Consider the following 15,446-nt stretch of genomic DNA (forward strand, 5'->3'; position numbering starts at 1 on the left):
TCTTGCCCAAGCCTGAGCGAAGAGAGAGAGTCTGCCCCCCACCAGATCCGGTCCCGGATCGGGGGCCAACATCTCATGCTGTCTTGGTAGCAGGTTTCTTGGCCTGCTTTCCCTTGTTCCAGCCTTGCATTGGTCTCCAGGCTGGCTTGGCTTGAGAAGTATTACCCTCTTGCTTAGAGGACGTAGCACTTGGGGCTGGTCCGTTTCTACGAAAGGGACGAAAATTAGGTTTATTTTTGGCCTTGAAAGACCTATCCTGAGGAAGGGCGTGGCCCTTGCCCCCAGTGATATCAGAGATAATCTCTTTCAAGTCAGGGCCAAACAGCGTTTTCCCCTTGAAAGGAATGTTAAGCAATTTGTTCTTGGAAGACGCATCCGCTGACCAAGATTTTAACCAAAGCGCTCTGCGCGCCACAATAGCAAACCCAGAATTTTTCGCCGCTAACCTAGCCAATTGCAAAGTGGCGTCTAGGGTGAAAGAATTAGCCAATTTGAGAGCACGGATTCTGTCCATAATCTCCTCATAAGAAGGAGAATTACTAGTGATCGCCTTTTCTAGCTCATCGAACCAGAAACACGCGGCTGTAGTGACAGGGACAATGCATGAAATTGGTTGTAGAAGGTAACCTTGCTGAACAAACATCTTTTTAAGCAAACCTTCTAATTTTTTATCCATAGGATCTTTGAAAGCACAACTATCTTCTATGGGTATAGTGGTGCGTTTGTTTAGAGTAGAAACCGCCCCCTCGACCTTGGGGACTGTCTGCCATAAGTCCTTTCTGGGGTCGACCATAGGAAACAATTTTTTAAATATGGGGGGAGGGACGAAAGGTATACCGGGCCTTTCCCATTCTTTATTTACAATGTCCGCCACCCGCTTGGGTATAGGAAAAGCTTCGGGGGGCCCCGGGACCTCTAGGAACTTGTCCATTTTACATAGTTTCTCTGGGATGACCAAATTCTCACAATCATCCAGAGTGGATAACACCTCCTTAAGCAGAGCGCGGAGATGTTCCAACTTAAATTTAAATGTAATCACATCAGGTTCAGCTTGTTGAGAAATTTTCCCTGAATCTGAAATTTCTCCCTCAGACAAAACCTCCCTGGCCCCCTCAGACTGGTGTAGGGGCCCTTCAGAAACAATATCATCAGCGTCCTCATGCTCTTCAGTATTTTCTAAAACAGAGCAGTCGCGCTTTCGCTGATAAGTGGGCATTTTGGCTAAAATGTTTTTGATAGAATTATCCATAACAGCCGTTAATTGTTGCATAGTAAGGAGTATTGGCGCGCTAGATGTACTAGGGGCCTCTTGTGTGGGCAAGACTGGTGTAGACGAAGGAGGGGATGATGCAGTACCATGCTTACTCCCCTCACTTGAGGAATCATCTTGGGCATCATTTTCTCTAAATTTTGTGTCACATAAATCACATCTATTTAAATGAGAAGGGACCTTGGCTTCCCCACATTCAGAACACAGTCTATCTGGCAGTTCAGACATGTTAAACAGGCATAAACTTGATAACAAAGTACAAAAAACGTTTTAAAATAAAACCGTTACTGTCACTTTAAATTTTAAACTGAACACACTTTATTACTGCAATTGCGAAAAAGTATGAAGGAATTGTTCAAAATTCACCAAAATTTCACCACAGTGTCTTAAAGCCTTAAAAGTATTGCACACCAAATTTGGAAGCTTTAACCCTTAAAATAACGGAACCGGAGCCGTTTTTATATTTAACCCCTTTACAGTCCCTGGTATCTGCTTTGCTGAGACCCAACCAAGCCCAAAGGGGAATACGATACCAAATGACGCCTTCAGAAAGTCTTTTCTATGTATCAGAGCTCCTCACACATGCATCTGCATGTCATGCTTCTCAAAAACAAGTGCGCAATACAGGCGCGAAAATGAGACTCTGCCTATGATTAGGGAAAGCCCCTAGAGAATAAGGTGTCCAATACAGTGCCTGCCGGTTATTTTACAAAATTCCCAAGATTAAAATAATTCCTCAAGGCTATGGAGTATAAAATATGTTTATATATAAATCGATTTAGCCCAGAAAATGTCTACAGTCTTAAAAAGCCCTTGTGAAGCCCTTATTTACTGTCTGTAATAAAATGGCTTACCGGATCCCATAGGGAAAATGACAGCTTCCAGCATTACATCGTCTTGTTAGAATGTGTCATACCTCAAGCAGCAAAATTCTGCTCACTGTTCCCCCAACTGAAGTTAATTCCTCTCAACAGTCCTGTGTGGAACAGCCATCGATTTTAGTAACGGTTGCTAAAATCATTTTCCTCTTACAAACAGAAATCTTCATCTCTTTTCTGTTTCAGAGTAAATAGTACATACAAGCACTATTTTAAAATAACAAACTCTTGATTGAATAATAAAAACTACAGTTAAACACTAAAAAACTCTAAGCCATCTCCGTGGAGATGTTGCCTGTACAACGGCAAAGAGAATGACTGGGGAAGGCGGAGCCTAGGAGGGATCATGTGACCAGCTTTGCTGGGCTCTTTGCCATTTCCTGTTGGGGAAGAGAATATCCCACAAGTAAGGATGACGCCGTGGACCGGACACACCTATGTTGGAGAAATTGGGTTTAGTGTCCACACATACATACATACATATATACATATATACACACACACACATATATATATATATATATATATATATATACACACACACATATGTTCCCGTACTGCTGAACGGCATTGGAGAAAATCACGGAGTTCAGCTGATTTTCTTCATTACAAATTCATCTTGAACTCCTACTACTCTGCCCTTACTCTCCACAAGCAACACTACTTCTCTACTCTTATCTCTAATCTTTCTTCAAACCCAAAACGTCTGTTCTCCACTTTCAATACTCTCCTCCGCCCTCCCCCACTTCCAAATACAACTTCTTTGTCAGCTCAAGACTTTGCCAGTCACTTCATTAACAAAATTGATTCCATCAGACATGAAATCAGCTCTCAACACAATTCCATTCTCTCCCCCCCTCAAATACTCTCACTCAACCACAACCCTCATAACCTGAAACTTAGTTCATTCTCCCCTGTTACTGAGGAAGAAGTTTCAGCACTTATACTGCGCTCTCACCTCACTACCTGTCCCCTTGACCCTATCCCCTCACAGCTGCTCCCCTCTCTCTCTGCTACCCTTACCCCTATACTAACCCACATTTTCAACCTCTCCCTCAGCACTGGTACATTTCCCTCATCATTGAAACATGCACTGGTCACACCTATCCTCAAAAAACCTTCCCTTGATCCCACCTCCCCATCCAACTACTGCCCAATTTCCCTCCTCCCTCTTGCTTCAAAGCTTCTCGAAAAACTAGTATATGCACGCCTATCCCATTTCCTTACGCTAAACTCCCTTCTTGACCCGCTGCAATCTGGATTTCGTCCCTATCACTCCACAGAGACAGCTATTGTTAAGGTCACCAACGACCTACTTACAGCTAAATCAAAAGGCCACTTCTCTCTGCTTATCCTCCTTGATCTGTCCGCAGCCTTTGACACTGTCGACCACCCTCTTTTGCTCCAAACCCTCCAATCCTTAGGCATCTGTGACACAGCCCTTTCATGGCTCTCTTCCTACCTGTCAAACCGTACTTTCAGTGTAGCCTTCTCTGGGGCCTCCTCTGCCCCGTCACCCCTTTCTGTCGGAGTACCGCAAGGCTCTGTCCTCGGTCCCCTTCTCTTCTCAATCTATACGTCATCACTAGGTTCCCTTATTAAGTCCCACGGTTTCCAATATCATTTGTATGCCGATGACACCCAAATCTACTTCTCTGCACCAGAACTATCTCCTTCCTTGCTAACCCGTGTCACTAACTGTCTTTCTCACATATCTTCCTGGATGTCCTCTCACTACCTCAAGCTAAATCTCTCAAACTGAGCTCCTCATTTTCCCCCCTTCTTCCAAAATCTCCACCCCCAATATCTCTATAACTGTCGACAACTCCATCATTACCCCTACCCCGCATGCCCGATGTCTCGGGGTCACACTTGACTCAGATCTTTCCTTCACTCCTCACATTCAGTCCTTGGCTACAGCCTGCCGCTTCCACCTTAAAAACATCTCTAAAATTAGACACTTCCTTACACAAGACACAACTAAGATTTTAATCCACTCTCTCATTCTTTCCCGCCTTGATTACTGCAACTCTGTCCTCTCTGGTCTCCCCACCTGCCGCCTAGCTCCTTTACAATCCATAATAAATGCCTCTGCCAGACTCATCTTCCTTACACGTCCCTCTTCATCTGCTGCACCTCTCTGCCAATCCCTTCACTGGCTTCCTCTTGCCTCTAGGATCAAACACAAAACTCTCACTCTTACATACAAAGCCCTCAACTGCACTGCTCCCCCCTACATCTCAGACCTTGTCTCCAGATACTCTCCCTCTCGTCCTCTTCGCTCTACTCATGACCTCCTACTCTCCTCCTCTCTTGTCACCTCATCACACTCCCGTTTACAGGACTTCTCCAGACTGGCTCCCATCTTGTGGAACTCTCTGCCTCGCTCCACAAGACTCTCTTCTAGTTTTAAAAGCTTCAAGTGCTCCCTAAAGACTCTACTGTTCAGGGATGCATACAACCTACACTAAACCTTTCTTTATACCGTTTCCTCTCCTCCATTGCTATCCCCATGAACACCCTTAGCATTTAAGCCTAAAAGTCCAGCTGTTTGTAGATCACATTCTTAAGAGCTGACTACAACAGTGCAACTCTTGGCAGGGCCCTCTACCCTATAATTGTTTTGTTGTACTCCCCCTTTGTTTATAGCGCTGCGGAATCTGTTGGCGCTCTACAAATAACCAATAATAATAATAATAATATATATATACACATATATATATATATATATATATATACATATATATATATATATATATATATATATATATATATATATATATATATATATATATATATATATATATACACACACACACACACACACATATATATATACACATATATATATATATATACACACACACACATATATACAGACATATATATATATATATACACACACACACATATATATATATATATATATATATATATATATATATATATATATATATATACACACACACACACATATATACATATATATACACACACACATATATATATATATATATATATATATATATATATATATATATACACACACACACACACAGCAATATTATTTAGAGGGTACATTATGAGGCATCTATACAAATGTGCTTTTAGTTTACATGTCTAAGGCTGCAAGTACAACATATATTTGTCTAGTTGATGTTTTTTTGTATTGTGGCGTTTTATTTTATCTGCAGGTGTCCTATAGTGTGTATATGTTTAAGTCATAGGAATAATAAATTACATTATATGGCATATTTACAGATCTGCTTGTATTGTATTGTGTCTAGTTAAGCAATTACATAAATACGTACCTAATAATTTTGGCAGTAAGTAATGTGCCTTCTGGGATGTATTTTTTGTAAACAGATATGTCCGGAACATAGAAGTCAGTTACTTGTTCAAACAGAATCCGTCCCACTATAGAGCTGGATATCCTGCAAAAACATAAACATGTTAAAAACAATTCCCATCAGAACTTTATAAATGAACAACAATAAAAGGACATTAAAAACGTACCTGAAAAACACACCCTTCTCTGAAATTGAACTAACAAATCCATTGACCAGTTGCCCTTCCTCAAGGTGTTCAATAGATGTGATTTCTGGATCCACCACCTTACTTTTCATTTTTGGATTTGTCCTTTAACAGAAGATTAACAAAACAGAAAATTCAAATTTCCAGAAAGATGGACAAAAGTGTGGTAAGAAGGTATGGCAGCAAGTGGTAAGTATAATCAAAACTTACTTTATTAAAATATATATAAAATACTAGCAACACGTTTCTCATCCAACCAGTGGATGTTTCATCAGGCTTAATATATTAAGCCTGATGAAACATCCACTGGTTGGATGAGAAACGTGTTGCTAGTATTTTATATATATTTTAATAAATTAAGTTTCAATTATACTTACCACACTTTTGTCCATCTTTCTGGATTGCTGGGAGTTCCTGCTTTATCGGGTATCAGTCTACTGGGTAACCGTTTGATCCCAGTTTGCCTCTAGTGCACCAAGGGAGGTGCATCACCAAATGCGAGTACATATATTACCACATACTCCTTCATTTGTCCATACAATACTATGCCATACTGGCATTGTATCTGTTTATACCATCTACAGTTTGCTGATTAGCAATTGGAGGTCAGTCTGCTGGGTGACTGCATATGATCCGAGGCCGCCTCTTCTACACCACTAGGGGTGTCTCGCCAAATGTGAGTGTGTCATTACACTGATATCTGTTAACATTTTTGTCATACAATATTGAGCCATGTGGCGCTTCTGTTCTCTTATGTTATCATAGTAATTTAAATTACAGAATCGCCACTGAAACTGATCTTAAAATGCAAGGAGAACAAAAAACTAAATACAGCTTTAGCACAGGGAAGAACATAGATAAACTGTGAATCTATAAATTCCTGCTCTTTCGACTGCATGATTTATTTATTTTTAGCTCAATGTCAGTAATGGTTGGCAAGTTTTCAATAGAAATAAACTAAATCAAAACTTACCTCGATTTTCTCAAGGACACCTCAATTGTTTTTGAAACGGAGAGAACACAACACCTGTATTTTGAAAGATAAGAAAAGTCTTAATTGAATAGACAAGTTAAAGGAATATAAAACAGCCTGTTTCATTGTTGTAATAAAAAAGCACTAAACAGTGGGTCATACTTAATAGAAAGCATTGCAATATGTATCATTCTTCATTTTAAAAGAAGTTTACATTTTATTTGTTTTTCAACTTTATTTGTGAAGGGTCCATTACTTCCTGTTACAGCCCTACAACGGGGCTGTGGTCTTTACAGGAAAGCAAATGAGCAGCTTTACGTTTGAAGTGTTGCTAAGAGACAACTATAATAGCTGCAGTCAATTTATTGCCCACGCTCAGTAGAGGATGTTTGTTACCAAAAAAATCATGTGACAGTAGAACTCATTTAGCACCAACAAGTGAGTTATTTGCCGTTTTTTTAACACAATACGTTTCTTCCAAGCAAATGAGAAAGAAAGACAGACAAAAGGAGGAAAATACAGAGAGCTAGAGTGGGGAAATCAGTTAAAAATGACTCACGGAAAAGGAGAATCTTCATGTACTAAAAATTAGAACATAAAAAAAAATTACAGCACATGAAGCAGGAGATGATTAAAAACTAATGGAATCTTGCCAAAGTGGCGTGAAGGTGTAAAGCTGGTCACTATGTTTTTATTTATTTAAACAAAATCATAAAAAGCCCAAGGTGTTGCATAATATTAAAGAGACAGTCTACACTTTGGACATCTAAAAAGTCTTACCTTAGATTAGGCTGCAAATAGTCTCCCTGCACCCTTTCTATATCATGCAGCAGGAACAGTAAAACACTTATTTTAAAATGAATATTGTTTCTGGTCACTTTATGGCCTTTACATTTCTAAATTTCTGCCTGTTTCTATGCCCTTAAAAGGCCGTCTCTTATCCAAGTACATTTTTATAGCTTTTCACAGCAATACACTGCTAGCTCATGTGTGCCATATATATATATATATATATATATATATATATATATATATATATATATATATATATATATATATATATATATATATATAGGATTGTGCTCACTTCCATGGAGTAATTCATGAGTCAGCACTAATTGGCTAAAATGCAAGTCTGTAAATAGCACTAAGATAAGGGAGCAGTCTGCAGAGGTTTAGATACATAGGTAAAAAAAGTATATTAATATAACTGATGGTTATGCAAAACTGGGGAATGGAAAATAAAGGGAGTATCCATCTTTTTAAACAATAACATTTTTGGAGTAAACTGTCTCTTGAACTTTTTGCACATTTTTTTTAATTAGTATTGTTTGTTAGGTCTTAAAGGGACAGTCTATACTTTAGTAATCTTTAAAGTTTCACCTTAGATTAAGCTGCAAACAGCCTCCTGCATCTTTTTCTAGATCATGCAGCAGGAATGGTAAAATATATTTTAAAATTAATATTGTTTCATGCCAGTTTGAAACGGCTGCCAAGCTCCGCCCACTGACAACATCACAATCTGGGCTGCATCTAGGCACTCTGCTGAATAGCATTGACAGTCTGTTGAATTCAACTAGTGAGCCTTTTGTGATTGGATACCATATGCAGCCCAGATCATGATGTCATCAGTGGACTGAGCTTGGCAGCCATTTCAAACTGGCATGAAACAATATTCATTTTAAAATAACTTTTTTACCATTCCTGATGCATGATATAGAAAAAGACGCAGGAGGCTGTTTGCAGCTTAATCTAAGGTAAGACTTTAAGATTACTAAGGTATAGACTGTTTCTTTAAGACCTAACAAACAATACTAATAAAAAAAATGTGCAAAAAGTTCAAGGGACAGTTTACTCCAAAAATGTCATTGTTTAAAAAGATAGATACACCCTTTACTTTCCATTCCCCAGTTTTGCATACCTGTCACAGTTATATTAATATACTTTTTTACCTATGTGATTACCTTGTATCTAAACCTCTGCAGACTGCCCCCTGATCTTAGTGCTATTTACATACTTGCATTTTAGCCAATTAGTGCTGACTCATGAATTACTCCACGAGTGAGCACAATTATATAATATATATATATATATATATATATATATATATATATATATATAACACACATGAACTAGCAGTGTTTTGCTGTGAAAAGCTATAAAAATGCACTCAGATATGGGTATACACACACTATGGAAGGGAGTTTAGCAGATGGCTATGGGTATATACACACACAATGGAAGGGAGCTTAGCAGACTGATATGGGTATACACACACACACACACACACACACACACACAATGGAAGGGAGCTTAGCAGATGGCTATGGGTATACACACACAATGGAAGGGAGCTTAGCAGATGGATATGGGTATACAAACACAATGGAAGGGAGCTTAGCAGATGTTATGGACACACACATATAAGATCAAGAAGAAATCACATTACAAAAGGCTCTTTGAAGTGTTTTTACAGTATGCATTGACTAAAAAAAGTCAAGTTAAAAAAAATTCGGACCTGACAAATTTTCCAGGAGTATAATCGTCTATGGAAGCTTCAGCCAAGCAGTCATTTAAATGAAAAATATTAGCTTTTCCAGTATTTCCAAATGGGAGAGACACAATCAGGCTTGAATCTGGATTAACCTTCTTCACACAGCCAAGGGTAACGGAGCCTTCAACGAGACTGTAGGTGTCTAGGGAGAGATGCCCATAAAGAAAGCACGTTATGTGCACATTTCTGATAAACACAGGAATTTGTAAAATAATTCAAAAATGCCTGGGACATGCATAAGGCTATCCTATGCAAACAATAACATGTAAAAAGGTTAGACATGATGGGCGTTTTGGTTCTTATCTGCCATTAAATTCTATGTTTCTATAAAAACTAGCCTTATTGATTGTGATAGAATTACAACAGACCTAAACTAGACCATGAAAATTAAAGGGATAGTCTAGTCAAAAGTAAACTTTCATGATTCAGACAGGGCAGTCTGCAGAGGCTTAGATACAAAGTAATCACAGAGGTAAAAAGTATATGAATATAACCATGTTGGTTATGCAAAACTGGGGAATGGGTAATTAAGGGATTATCTATTTTATTAAACAACAAATATTCTGGAGTAGATTGTCCATTATACACTCGATTTTTCTCTGCATAAATGTTTTGTAGATGATCCATACAGGGCTTTTTTTTTAAAATGTACAGTTTTGTTTATTTTTAAATAACATTGCTCTGATTTTCAGATTTCCTAACCAAGCCTCAAAGTTTTAGGAGAATACCTAGGTATACCTACTCCAGCTTTCTCCTGTTTGAGTAAAGAGTCTTTTTATATGCAGAGGAAGGGGGAGTGTCAGTTATTTCCCACTTAAAGTGGGTGTTCTAGCTGCCTTTTTAACAGAGCTTAACTGGGAGCTTCTAAGTAAGTTTTTAAACTGTTTTATACTGGATTTTTATATCAATATCTGTGCATATTATTCTTTATAGTAGAGTCTATTACATGCAGTTATATGAAAATTGGTGTATAATGTCCCTTTAAGGGGGTAAAATAAGAAGATTACGGAGAAAAATATCAAATATAAAGGGGTAGTGATAAATGAACGACTTTTCGTACTGTTTCTTATTATATCTGTTTAAAGCCCTTTTCTTTCTATCTTTGCCTCTGTCCTTAAAGTACTTGGAGCCTTGCATGTAAAAGGGCACCATCTTGTAAATTTAGGGCAGAAATTTGGATGTGCTACAGGAATGAATGCGCATGCACAATAGCTCACTAACATCCCCTAGTACTACCTGTGACCGCATAGCATTTAGCTAACAAAGAGATAAAGAATTAAACCTAGAATTTAAAGGAACAGTTAAATCTTGAGATTTTTTTAATATAAAATATTTAGTTGTGGATAAACTTTCCATTCTGTTTTCATTAGCTATTTTGTCCATGTTTCATGTAATTTAGCTCTGAGCAGTTTCTAATTCTTTAAACTTGAAATGCACCCTGCTGACTTCCCAAGGCTAACCATTGCACATATATGTCCCTTACTGTATTTATCAGATAACAACTGCAAAACAATGTACTTTATAATAACTTTATGACACGCTAATGAAAAAACATAATTTATGCTTACCTGATAAATTTCTTTCTCTTGTAGTGTGTTCAGTCCACGGGTCATCCATTACTTATGGGATATATTCTCCTTCCCAAAAGGAAGTTGCAATAGGATCACCCAAGCAGAGCTGCTATATAGCTCCTCCTCTCACATGTCATATCCAGTCATTCGACCGAAACAAGACGAGAAAGGAGAAACTATAGGGTGCAGTGGTGACTGGAGTTATAATTTAAAATTTAGAACCTGCCTCAAAAAGACAGGGCGGGCCGTGGACTGAACACACTACAAGAGAAATAAATTTATCAGGTAAGCATAAATGATGTTTTCTCTTGTTAAGTGTGTTCAGTCCACGGGTCATCCATTACTTATGGGATACCAATACCAAAGCTAAAGTACACTGATGATGGGAGGGACAAGGCAGGAACATTAAACAGAAGGAACCACTGCCTGTAGAACCTTTCTCCCAAAAACAGCCTCCGAAGAAGCAAAAGTGTCAAATTTGGAAAAAGTATGAAGTGAAGACCAAGTTGCAGCCTTGCAAATCTGTTCAACAGAGGCCTCATTCTTAAAGGCCCAGGTGGAAGCCACAGCTCTACAGGGAGTGCAGAATTATTAGGCAAGTTGTATTTTTGAGGATTAATTTTATTATTGAACAACAACCATGTTCTCAATGAACCCAAAAAACTCATTAATATCAAAGCTGAATAGTTTTGGAAGTAGTTTTTAGTTTGTTTTTAGTTATAGCTATTTTAGGGGGATATCTGTGTGTGCAGGTGACTATTACTGTGCATAATTATTAGGCAACTTAACAAAAAACAAATATATACCCATTTCAATTATTTATTTTTACCAGTGAAACCAATATAACATCTCAACATTCACAAATATACATTTCTGACATTCAAAAACAAAACAAAATCAAATCAGTGACCAATATAGCCACCTTTCTTTGCAAGGACACTCAAAAGCCTGCCATCCATGGATTCTGTCAGTGTTTTGATCTGTTCACCATCAACATTGCGTGCAGCAGCAACCACAGCCTCCCAGACACTGTTCAGAGAGGTGTACTGTTTTCCCTCCTTGTAAATCTCACATTTGATGATGGACCACAGGTTCTCAATGGGGTTCAGATCAGGTGAACAAGGAGGCCATGTCATTAGATTTTCTTCTTTTATACCCTTTCTTGCCAGCCACGCTGTGGAGTACTTGGACGCGTGTGATGGAGCATTGTCCTGCATGAAAATCATGTTTTTCTTGAAGGATGCAGACTTCTTCCTGTACCACTGCTTGAAGAAGGTGTCTTCCAGAAACTGGCAGTAGGACTGGGAGTTGAGCTTGACTCCATCCTCAACCCGAAAAGGCCCCACAAGCTCATCTTTGATGATACCAGCCCAAACCCGTACTCCATCTCCACCTTGCTGGCGCCTGAGTCGGACTGGAGCTCTCTGCCCTTTACCAATCCAGCCACGGGCCCATCCATCTGGCCCATCAAGACTCACTCTCATTTCATCAGTCCATAAAACCTTAGAAAAATCAGTCTTGAGATATTTCTTGGCCCAGTCTTGACGTTTCAGCTTGTGTGTCTTGTTCAGTGGTGGTCGTCTTTCAGCCTTTCTTACCTTGGCCATGTCTCTGAGTATTGCACACCTTGTGCTTTTGGGCACTCCAGTGATGTTGCAGCTCTGAAATATGGCCAAACTGGTGGCAAGTGGCATCTTGGCAGCTGCACGCTTGACTTTTCTCAGTTCATGGGTAGTTATTTTGCGCCTTGGTTTTTCCACACGCTTCTTGCGACCCTGTTGACTATTTTGAATGAAACGCTTGATTGTTCGATGATCACGCTTCAGAAGCTTTGCAATTTTAAGAGTGCTGCATCCCTCTGCAAGATATCTCACTATTTTTGACTTTTCTGAGCCTGTCAAGTCCTTCTTTTGACCCATTTTGCCAAAGGAAAGGAAGTTGCCTAATAATTATGCACACCTGATATAGGGTGTTGATGTCATTAGACCACACCCCTTCTCATTACAGAGATGCATATCACCTAAAAAGCTTAATTGGTAGTAGGCTTTCGAGCCTATACAGCTTGGAGTAAGACAACATGCATAAAGAGGATGATGTGGTCAAAATACTCATTTGCCTAATAATTCTGCACTCCCTGTAGTGGAATGAGCTGTAATTTTTTCAGGAGGCTGCTGTCCAGCAGTCTCGTAGGCTAAGCGTATTATGCTACGAAGCCAAAAAGAGAGAGAGGTAGCCGAAGCCTTTTGACCTCTCCTCTGTCCAGAGTAAACGACAAACAGAGAAGAAGTTTGTCGAAAATCGTTAGTTGCCTGTAAGTAGAACTTCAGGGCACGGACCACGTCTAGATTATGCAAAAGACGTTCCTTCTTTGAAGAAGGATTAGGACATAATGATGGAACAACAATCTCTTGATTGATATTCCTGTTAGAAACAACCTTAGGTGTATAACCCAGGTTTAGTACGCAGGACTACCTTGTCTGAATGAAAGATCAGATAAGGAGAATCACAATGTAAGGCAGATAACTCAGACTCTTCGAGCCGAGGAAATAGCCATCAAAAACAGAACCTTCCAAGATAAAAGCTTAATATCAATGGAATGAAGGGGTTCAAACGGAACACCCTGAAGAACTTTAAGAACCAAGTTTAAGCTCCACGGAGGAGCAACAGCTTTAAACACAGGCTTAATCCTAGCCAAAGCCTGACAAAAAGCCTGGACGTCTGGATTCTCTGCCAGACGCTTGTGTAAAAGAATAGACAGAGCAGAAATCTGTCCCTTTAGCGAACTAGCGGATAAGCCCTTTTCTAAACCCTCATGTAGAAAAGACAATATCCTAGGAATCCTAACCTTACTCCATGAGTAACTCTTGGATTCACACCAATATAAATATTTACGCCATATCTTGTGGTAAATTTTTCTGGTAACAGGTTTCCGAGCCTGTATTAATGTATCAATAACCGAATCCGAAAACCCACGCTTTGATAGAATCAAGCGTTCAATTTCCAAGCAGTCAGCCTCAGAGAAATTAGGTTTGGATGGTTGAAAGGACCCTGAATTAGAAGGTCCTGCCTCAGGGGTAGAGACCATGGTGGACAGGACGAGATGTCCACTAGGTCTGCATACCAGGTCCTGCGTGGCCACGCAGGCGCTATCAGAATCACTGATGCTCTCTCCTGTTTGATCCTGGCAATCAGTCGAGGTAGCAACAGAAAAGGTGGAAACACATAAGCTATGTTGAAAACCCAAGGGGCTGCTAGTGCATCTACCAGCACCGCTCCTGGGTACCTGGACCTGGATCCGTAACAAGGAAGCTTGGCGTTCTGGCGAGATGCCATGAGATCCAGATCCGGTTTGCCCCAACGACGAATCAGTTGAGCAAATACCTCCGGGTGAAGTTCCCACTCCCCCGGATGAAAAGTCTGGCGACTTAGAAAATCCGCCTCCCAGTTCTCCACGCCTGGGATGTAGATCGCTGACAGGTGGCAAGAGTGAGACTCTGCCCAGCGAATTATCTTCGAGACATCCAACATCGCTAGGGAACTCCTGGTTCCCCCTTGATGATTGATGTAAGCCACAGTCGTGATGTTGTCCGACTGAAATCTGATGAACCTCAGTGTTGCTAACTGAGGCCAAGCTAGAAGAGCATTGAATATTGCTCTTAATTCTAGAATGTTTATTGGGAGGAGTTTCTCCTCCTGAGTCCACGATCCATGAGCCTTCAGGGAGGTCCAGACTGCTCCCCAGCCTAGTAGGCTGGCATCTGTTGTTACAATCGTCCAATCTGGTCTGCGAAAAGTCATTCCTTTGGACAGATGAACCCGTGACAACCACCGGAGAAGAGAATCTCTGGTCTCCTGGTAAAGATTTAGCAAAGGGGACAGATCTGAGTAATCCCCGTTCCATTGACTTAGCATGCATAGTTGCAGCGGTCTGAGATGTAGGCGCGCAAATGGCATTATGTCCATTGCCGCGACCATTAAGCCGATTACTTCCATGCACTGAGCTACTGATGGGCTTGGAATGGAGTGAAGGACACGGCAAGCATTGAGAATCTTTGATAACCTGGACTCCGTCAGGTAAATTTTCATCTCTACAGAATCTATAAGAGTCCCTAGAAAAGGGACCCTTGTGAATGGTAACAGAGAACTCTTTTCCACGTTCACTTTCCACCCATGCGACCTCAGAAATGCTAGAACTATCTCTGTATGAGACTTTGCATTTTGAAAACTTGACGCTTGTATCAGAATGTCGTCTAGGTACGGAGCCACCGCTATGCCTCGTGGTCTTAGTACCGCCAGAAGTGAGCCCAGAACCTTTGTAAAAATTCTCGGGGCCGTAGCTAACCCGAAGGGAAGAGCTACAAACTGGTAATGCATGTCTAGGAAGGCAAACTTTAGGTACCGATAATGATCTTTGTGAATCGGTATGTGAAGGTAGGCATCCTTTAAGTCCACTGTGGTCATATATTGACCCTCTTGGATCATGGGTAGGATGGTCCGAATGGTTTCCATCTTGAACGATGGAACCCTTAGGAACTTAAGATTTTTAAGTCTAAGATTGGTCTGAAGGTTCCCTCTTTTTTGGGAACCACAAACAGATTTGAATAAAACCCTTGCCCCTGTTCCGTTCGCGGAACTGGGTGGATCACTCCCATCACTAAGAGGTCTT

At 40.1% G+C, this 15,446-nt stretch overlaps 1 protein-coding gene across 1 annotated transcript in view; it reads right to left on the reverse strand.

The window, feature by feature from the left end:
• PDCD11 (programmed cell death 11) overlaps positions 1–15,446 on the reverse strand; it is a gene marked incomplete at its 3' end in the record, with an annotated part of 141,216 nt that overhangs the window by 30,111 nt on the left and 95,659 nt on the right. Inside the window, 4 exon segments of the mRNA XM_053692449.1 lie at positions 5,460–5,582; positions 5,665–5,787; positions 6,656–6,709; positions 9,174–9,351. Coding sequence (XP_053548424.1) covers positions 5,460–5,582; positions 5,665–5,787; positions 6,656–6,709; positions 9,174–9,351 — 478 coding nt within the window.

This window comes from Bombina bombina, chromosome 9 (genome assembly GCF_027579735.1).
Source record: "Bombina bombina isolate aBomBom1 chromosome 9, aBomBom1.pri, whole genome shotgun sequence".
In the NCBI taxonomy this organism is placed as follows: domain Eukaryota; kingdom Metazoa; phylum Chordata; class Amphibia; order Anura; family Bombinatoridae; genus Bombina; species Bombina bombina.